The sequence below is a fragment of the Pungitius pungitius genome, chromosome 1 (genome assembly GCF_949316345.1).
Source record: "Pungitius pungitius chromosome 1, fPunPun2.1, whole genome shotgun sequence".
NCBI lineage: Eukaryota > Metazoa > Chordata > Actinopteri > Perciformes > Gasterosteidae > Pungitius > Pungitius pungitius.
In genome coordinates, this window is record NC_084900.1 from 32,087,232 (window position 1) to 32,096,142 (window position 8,911).

At 43.1% G+C, this 8,911-nt stretch overlaps 1 protein-coding gene across 1 annotated transcript; it reads right to left on the reverse strand.

Annotated features, from left to right (window-relative positions):
- Positions 1-866: 866 nt before the first annotated feature.
- On the reverse strand, positions 867-6,469 carry tcea2 (transcription elongation factor A (SII), 2). Its single transcript, XM_062565151.1, has 10 exons — positions 6,212-6,469; positions 4,844-4,906; positions 4,271-4,376; positions 3,757-3,856; positions 3,451-3,638; positions 2,933-2,990; positions 2,631-2,784; positions 2,374-2,520; positions 2,197-2,268; positions 867-1,170 (listed from the first exon to the last, which is right to left on the reverse strand). The coding sequence occupies exons 1-10, from the start codon at positions 6,278-6,280 to the stop codon at positions 1,162-1,164; spliced, it is 966 nt and encodes a 321-aa protein (XP_062421135.1). The 5' UTR covers positions 6,281-6,469; the 3' UTR covers positions 867-1,161.
- Positions 6,470-8,911: the final 2,442 nt, after the last annotated feature.

Sequence of the window (8,911 nt, forward strand, 5' to 3'; positions counted from 1 at the left end):
AAGTAACTCCTTGATCAACCTGACGAACCAATGCACAGGTCAGCTGAACATGCCGCAATGCAAAGGCAGACTTAATTTTAAAAAAAAACAAAAAAAAAAACAGTTAATGCAGTTATCGGCCTGTTTTCCATCCAGGGGGAAGACGCCTAACAGAGCCCCTCCACCTCATCCATCCCCGCTCATGTATGGAAAGCCCTCGGCCGTGTTTCCACAACAAACACAACGTTCTGTGCTGGGTTTTCTCACCTCTGTCAACGTGCTCCCTCCACCAGCCTCGTTTTTTTAAACTCTTTGGTCGATTGTGATCCCCTTTTTCACACGTCCATCCGCTTCAGTAGATCGAGAGCCAAGTGAAGAGAGAAACAGGCCCAGCTGTGTGGCCAAGATTACATTGTGTCAGTAGAGATGAGAATACTTTTTTTTTTCTGTAAATTTGTCAGTATTCAGAGAAGAAGCAAGGTTCCACAGTCCAGACTCCCTTCCCTCCATCGTCCCAGCAGCTTCACAATGATGGTCTCCTTTTCTCACATGGGGCCGTCAGGATTACATCAAGAACGAATCCTTACCAGTTAAACGTCCTTAATGGTAGTGGTAGTGTCGTGGAGGCGTACTGCAGGGTGTGTCAGTGCACATTTACGTCGCCGGAAGGTTTGGTTGCGTTGTTTTCAGTCAGTGGATGTGAAGTCAAACCAGACTTAAAGTGTAAAGAGTAGAGGATTCGTTTTGTTTATACAGCTGTTAAAAAACACGGGAGATGTTTGGATTTTGACGTCATCCCAATAAGTCAGACACAAAAGAAGAAAGCGCAGTGATCGTAATCCAAGAGCCACTTTAATAGAAATCTTAAAGGGAAAAATACTGTGGCAAAGAAAGGCACATCCGCTATTTCCATTAAGCCTAAATGTTATTTTAACATTGCTTAAAGCTTCATCTAGCTCAAGAAATTCATTCTTCTAAGTGCGCAAAACAAATGAAACCAAAAACGCAACATGAGCTAGCATGTTCTTCTCTAAATATATACCAGCTTTCACTTTATATACATGAAAAAGGAAAACTAAATAAATTGTTTTACAGTCAATTCACTTTAGTCAGTTTGCTTCATGATGGAGTAATACTCACACACAAACGCACACACACACACACACGCTCAAACTCTCTTCTTCAACAGAACTGTAAGAAAGACAAAAAAAAGAGATATCCTTTAAAGATGCATCAACTCGCAAGTTGTATTAAAGTTTACTTTGCAGCAAATTCCAATTAAAGTTATAAAGAAGTCACAGAATGAAGTTCCACCTTTGTTTATATACATCTTGAATGCATTGCCTTAAAAGTTTGCATGCCTGCGTATTGTACCAATAGCATCAAGTACCGTTTGTAGCTCATGATTGCAGAGACCAATCAGCTGCACTTTAGGTTATTTTAGCACCACTTTGCTTTTACAGAGCATGAGCCTCCCCCCCCCCCCCCCCCCCCCCCGCTCAAGATTTTCACTACAGATTTCATTTTTATATACGACGAAAACTACTTTTGAACACTCGTTTATAAATAAAATAACAGATTACATCTGTTGCCTAAACATTAAAGCCTCACGCCATGTTTCAGATTGTTAAAGTGCTTCCCACGAGCCTTCAGTGTCTCCAATTAGTGGAGAGCGAGGAGTGAGGTAAGGGGGGAGGAAGAGGAAGGGCACCAATCAGAGCCTGGTCTCTGCCGCCACCTTGTGGTGAGAGTGTCCCTCACACGGCCACCTCCAACCTTCAGCTTTTAGATATTTATTGAAGCTTCTCGCCCTGCTTACTTCAGTAATTCATCTCCCATAAACAACTAAATGTGTATATACACACAATCAGCTCACTATCATCTACTCGATCATTGCAAGTTTAACCTTAAAAAGTGCTGACCTCCAAATTCAGAGCATTTATATAGATTTTATTGTGTATACGTCTAACTGAGCAAAGGATATAGTCACTCCCTGTGTGTGTGAGTGAGTGAGTGAGTGAGTGAGTGAGTGAGAGTGTGTGTGTGTCTAAGCTTCGTTCAGTCTGTTCAGGCTCACTCTGCACTGGTCACATGATGTTCACACTGGGTCTAGATGGCGTTGTAGAGAAGTGTAGTGACTACCATCCGGTTCCCCTCCTAGTTAACGCCGTTCTTTTAAACATGAAATACTATTTAATACTTTTTATTCTATTTTACCTTCCATCTGTTGCCACAGTTGTTACACAGCACGAAGGTGGTCATCGGCTCGTCAGCACTGCGGATCTGCACCTTTAAAAAAAACCAATACATCTTAACTAAGTAGTGTCATTTAAACTGTCTTCATTTAAATGATATCTGTGTGTGTGTGTGTGTGCGTGTGTGTGTGCAGCATACTTGTGTGTACGAGCAGTTCTTTCCATGACACTTGCTGCAGATGAACATGTCCGTCTCAGTGCCACCGACCTTGGACAGCTGATGCTCTCTGATGGACTCTTTTGTCAGATCCTGTCTCTTTTGCTTCAGCTCTGCACTCGCCATCTCCTGCACACACACGCACACACACACACACACACACACACACACACCAGCTTGTTTTTTCCGTGCGCGCCCTCATTGACGCAGTAGCTCAACACCGTCTTCTGCATTCTGACCTCAGCAGTCATGGAGGCGATGCGCCGAGCAGAGATGTTCCCACACAGTACGTTGCGCCGCAGGTCGGGATTCTTCTGGTCCTTGAGGTTGGAGATGCGGCTTCGCAGACGGGTCTTATACTTGATATCGGTCGTCTTAAACTCCTGGAAGATCTGTGGGCTCGAGGAGCAGTCAAGGACTAAAGCGCATTAGGAACAGCCGGGACGGGAGAGAATTGTTGAGTAAAAACTACGTAGCCAGCTCTGTTCACGTCAAAGGGAAATCCCAGATTACTGCGTGTTGTTGATTACTCAAAAGGATATCCTCTTCAATTTGGGCTGCGAGATTTTCACAGTGGACACCGATGGTCTTGTGGTCATCTGAAACGAACGCACACGAGATATTTGAAACCTTTTTTAAAAACGTCAAAGAGGAAAAATAAGAAAAGCAGAATGAATTGGCTTGAAGTTGATTGGAACTTTACTGCAGCATGACGATTCTTTCCCGACTTCCCAGAGCTTTTTGACGTCATTTCACGGCGTTCTTCCATAATTGTTGCTCTAAAAGCCATATCACATGATCTTGCCCACCCCGTGATTTCACAGAGATGTAGATAACATCTATTTACCGAGCATAATAAACTTATAAAATAAAAAGATATGATCTTAAATCATGGTATATGATTTAAAGCCGCCAGAACAGTGAATAGATGGACTAAGATTAGAATGTCTTTGTATATTTCAACCTGAAGTCCAATTATCAACCAAAGCCAATGTAAAGATCGTAGAAATGTGAACACTCAAGATTATGGTCTGCGCTTAAATGAAATGATCTTCTCACCATCCGTCTGCAGCGCGGCCACCAGCAGCTCTCGACACTTGTTGCGCACCACGTGGGTGGTGACGGGGGCCGGGGGGAACGAGGCAATCTGAGGGGGAGGGGTCGAGGTCGTGGGGGGGGGAAGCGCGGCGGGTGCGGCGGGCACCGAGGGAGAGGTGGGTGTGCCGAGGGACTCCACGGACTTCATACTGCGGATTAAAAGGAAAGATTAGGAAAAAAAGTGAAGGTTTATCATCATCATCATCATCATCATCATCATCCAACCGTACGTGTAACCAAACGGGACGCCATCACTGCGCGGCCGACCTTTTCTCGCTGCTGCCGGACTCCTTGGACGTGGACGACGGCCTCACAGGAGAGCCTTCTTTCTTTTTCTCCTTCTCGTCCGACTTCTCCCCTGAACCGTCTGCAGGGCGGCAAACGAACCACGTGGACGAGAAGAAGCGGCGGGGACACCATTGAGTGACCAATGCCTGTCAAAACATCTGCAACCGGGGGTTCTCTATCTAAGCCCACAACTGGCTGCTATAATAAGTTCTCAATCAACCTTCTGATTGACGGGTTGCCACCTCATCAGTGAACTTTAACCCCCTTCCGTCGTTTTTTTTAAGTTCATTAAGGTCAATTGTAAGATTTTGGTTGCTATTAAAAAAAACGAAAAATTGAAATGACATCTGAAATCTATACATTTGATGTGATCGTGGACTCTGGGAACATCTTGTAGGGCGACATTAGACATAATAAAGCGTCACAACTTTAAGTTCTGTTCAATGGGAAATTAACAGAAGAACGTTATCACCCGACGCACACTTTCGCTTACCCAGCAGTTTCTTCCAGGACTTGATGAGAGCTTTGGCCAAAGTCTGAACTTCTTCATCTGAACTGTGTTTCCTCACCGCGTTCACCGACATCCCAACTCTGGTGGACTACAGAAGGGAGCCAAACGTTTAATTTTCCAATGTGAACCAATAATTAAACTGTTATTTCTTCAGTGGGACCCATTTCTGAATGGCATCACATTATTTTCAGTTAGTCCATCTTTAGCACTCCCAATCCTCCTGACTAAGCCTACTGTGTTACACCACAATAAGGTGCCGTTGTTCTGACCTGACTTGCACAGCACCGGAAATAAAAATTATACTATTTGTTACCTATTTTTTGTGATGGAAAAAACTTTTATTTTTAAAAAAACAGTACAGCCTTATCTTTTCACATTGACATTTGTGGAGCTTGATGGATTTACATTAAATGTTTCAATGATGTTGGAGCTTGTCTTTTAAATTAACCCCTGGAGCTCTTCATAAACTTCGTTTTTGCACAATTTTGAAACTTTTGTCTGAACCTGTGCTACTTGCGTCGTGACTTTGCGTGCACTTGGGGTGGAGTTGCTTACCTGCAGGGTCTCCAGAGATATCTTCATGTCCTTTAGTTCCTTCAGCAGGTCGAGAGCTCCGTCCTGTCGCCGAAAAACAAGCAGCGGACGTTAGCTTCTCAGCACGAGTCCGTCTGCCACACGAGAGCCCATTTCATGAACAGATTCTTCGTGGACTCCCATCGAACAAATCAGTCTTCAGTCTTACATATTCCTTGCCGCCTACGTCTGAAAAGCTTTCAACAGTCACTCGCCCATTTTGGAAATTAAAATACCAGGACCCTTAGAACTATACAGGTAGCAATTTACTTGATAGCTTTTGTTATATTTCATTTGATGTGGAGGGCAGCCTCTAGTTTGTCGCTTTTGAATGTTTTTAATTGTGGCCGATGGAACAACATACTTCCCTCAGGAGGGAGAAAATGGACTTTGGAAGCAAACGTTAACTAAAGGGCTGATGGTGAACTTAAAAGGACGCCGATGGATAAAATGGTGCGCTTTGTTTGCTGTGATGTGGAAATCATTCATAAAGCACAACAAAGTCGTCCAATAAAAACAGCATGCGGACTTAAAAATGCAGGAAAAAAATGCTATCATCAATGTGCAAATATCAATCATGTTTAAATATGTGGATTTTAATTAAATAGTATTTAACAGAATGACTTGATTCTGAATTTCACAGCATGAACACCTTGAACAAATGTCCTAATCGTGTAGATGCCATGCAGCTGCATGTGGCCACTGGTGTGTATATATCATTTAAATCCCTTTTAGTTAAGTACAACCCCAGTAGGATTAAGTTTTATACGCTCATTTGTTTTTGTATTCATGTGGTGATCAATACAGTTGGTCAGGATCCGGGCAGATTTAGAGAAATAAAAGTGAAGTTTCACACACAGGGAAGTAAAATACATATTTTACCCACTGGAAAATGTTTGCAAACAAAGTTTGGTGGGTTAAATTTGTTAAATATCACTTGGTTGTAATTATTAAAAAACAGATGTAACATTTTTCGACAAAATTGTGTCATAAGATTTTGGAAATATTTAGCATTTTCTTTCTACATAGTTTTTGAATGTTATAGTTAATCCGCCTACATCCTTGTTACAGCAGTTGTTGAGTAGATAAACTCTGCTGTGAGTTGACGGGATAATTGCATCAAGGTGCGGCTGATATCATTAGCAGCTTTTTGACCAATAGCCGCGTTGATTTATGGCCAAATGTTTTCCCCCAAATCATCAAAAACTGAAGCGGCAGACCGGGAATGTGTAATTGTAGGAGCAGCGAGGTCATCGCGCCGTGTTTCCAGAAGGTTCTCGCAGCAGTTGTGGAGCTCATCACCTGCTCGCGTGCTTTTTCTGCGGATGCTGCAACTGTGTTTGCACTCACCGTGTCCTTCACGTGCACCATTTTATCCAGCTTTTTGGCGATGCGCTCCACCTCCTGCGGTTTGGCCATTTGGAGCAGATTTCCTCTCCGTCAGTCGTCCTTCTCTGCGGCGGAGCACCCCCTCGTTTATGTAAGAAAAGCTCCCCCCCAATCTCTCTCTTTCTCTCCCCCCTCTTTCCCCCACTTTACGCAGTGTGTCTCCTGCTCTCCCAGCTGCTGCCTCCCTCTCGTTTGTTGTTGTGTGTCGCTGTGGGACGCTGGGAATTGTAGTTTTATTTTTTACAAATACGGACTTTGGTAGCAAATTAAAGATTTAAAGTTTTTTTTTGTCTTGGTGGAAAGGGGGGCCTTCAAGGTGTGCTGTTTGTGTTACTGTAAATATTTAGAACAAGATTTAAGGATATTTGTTGGACAGAATTGTTAAGGCATCATGATTCATATAACTACGAATGTTCACTTTGACCACGTGATTTATTTTTTACTTATTTCAATTCATTATTTTTTTTATTGTTGGGAAACAGATTTTTTTTTCCTCATCCATAATTCACACAGACCATATACGCTGCTATACATCTATTTGCAGCAGTAAATGACTCTGCTTTATAAGTTTGGGCTACATGGATGTCAGAGTAGTTTAAGCAATTACTGTATGCAGTTTCTGATGACGATTGGATATGCACTTTTTTTGGATGATGCGCACAAGCTGTAAAGGACTGAAAACTTGTTTTAACTTAACAATGCAACGCCAGGACACAAAATGAAAAGCCTAAATGTACCTACTGTGTTCTTCCTCCAGGTGACAGTGTTGTTGTGTTCATATGAAGCGTGTGATTCTGGCATGATCAATTTGTTTCAACTCCACATCAATTTGGAATTATTTGAAAGCTGATTTAACTGCGGTTTTAGTGAGTTAATAAAAAGAAGGCTCGTATGTCCTGTGATGAATAAGCCCTCATATGCGACTGTTTGACTTTTATCACTGAAAATGTTAAATTAACTTTTTTTTTTGTAATGTCTATTTGGTTTTTCTTCCTTCACCCATAGAGCAAGTATCTTTTTGTTTACTGAGCACTTTATCAACTCAAGTTCATAAAGGGATTCAAACAAAGAAGCAACTTTAGTTAATCTAACGGAGTCACATCAAAGTGATTCTTTTTTTATAAATAACACATTAAACAAATCAAGAAACTGTAAGTGTAACGCCCAATGTGTGACCAGCAGGTCAGTCTCAAGCGGGAAGCTAACGGAGTTCCCTGTTGGGAGGGTGGACGCTATCCTTCTGGGAGTGTAGTCATTGGCTATAACTGCTGAATGAGCGTGGTGGCGATCTGGGGTCATGACCCATCCAGTGGGGCATGCTTGCATGCATTAACGCTCACTGAAAGGTATGCACAGCCAGCAACAAAGTACAGAGAAACCTGGATAACAACACATGAGGAGAGAGAAGGAGAAACTTCACTCTCTGCTGAGGTCTTTACTCCAGCACATCTTTAGATGGCTAATAGTTTATTTTCTGATATGTTAATTCACTGAATGTTGAAAACAACACGAGTGAAATGAGAATGGCCTATTTTTTTTTTTTAAACTTTAACCCAAACTGGGAAGCAAGGTGATGCACAGAAGATTTTATTGATGAAAATAAAATAGAAATGTTTGGTTCTTATGTGATTTAGATTCTAGATTCTCAAACGACTCTCACTCTTAACCAACTTTCCAAACCGTGTCTGCCGGCCAGAACGCAACAGACTGTGGTCCTGTCTCTCTCTCTCTCTCTCTCTCTCTTTCGACTAAAACAGGCTCTCCGCTCTGCATTCCAGACAACATTTAATTCATTTGTTTCTTAACATGAGTTCCTTCTGCTTGATGTCATCAGCCAAGAAGCGCCTCCAGCTGAAGAGCTGCAGAGCGCCGGCGTGCGTGTGTGTGTGTGTGTGTGTGTGTGTGTGTGCTACAGAGGACCTGAATGGCTGAGGGGTCTACAGCGAGGCAGAGGAGCGACGCTGATCCACAAGCTGGTTTAACAGAAACAAAATCTGCTTCTTCATTCCCCCCCCCCCCCTCTCCATCTTCCTCCAATCGACAATGAGGTCTTCTCGCACTCCTTTCATTCTTCCCTTCCCCATCTCCTTACGTTGGTCCTTTCCAGCTCCTTCTGGCTGTTGTATTCTCACAAACCTCTTATAAGATGGCCCCGTTGTGACCGGGCCCCTCTTACCTCGTCCTGTGGCTTCTTTTGGATGACCTTTCTACACGGAGCGGAGCTGTGTCCGGAAAGGGTTTGTGCTGTGTGTATTAGATCAATGAAACGCGCTTTCAGCGGCCCGAATTCAGGAAGTGCCTTCTTCTAGTGATCTATGGGCTCATTCGAAGTCACCTCTGACGCCAGGAAGTGTGGGACTTTGGAGTCTCAGTTATTGACCATTTGAAGCAGGAAGTTCCCACTCGCCTTGATCTGAAGCTGTTCATTTTGACCCTCGGCACCAGGAAGGGTCCTTTCTACTTCCACTGAATCTATGGAGTCACTGCTCGTTATGACCTCAGGCAGGAAGTGTCCTCTCTGTTGGATGGATGGAGCCATTCTTATTTCCTTCAGAGACCAGGCCAAGCATTGTGTGCAGTTGGCTCCTTCTTCCTCAATGATGGTAAATGAGTCGCCTCGATACTCGTTAGAACTGAGGCTGTTGTCATTTTATATGTGAG

Bases quoted from the DNA above. Each gene is read 5' to 3' on its own strand.
- tcea2 (XM_062565151.1), bottom strand. From the start codon at position 6,280: ATGGCCAAACCGCAGGAGGTGGAGCGCATCGCCAAAAAGCTGGATAAA. The intron at 3,639-3,756 runs GTCGGCCGCGCA...TTTAATCCGCAG, and splicing joins TCCGGCAGCAGCGAGAAAAG to TATGAAGTCCGTGGAGTCCC. The intron at 2,991-3,450 runs GTGAGAAGATCA...CGTTCGTTTCAG, and splicing joins GGCCGCGCTGCAGACGGATG to ATGACCACAAGACCATCGGT.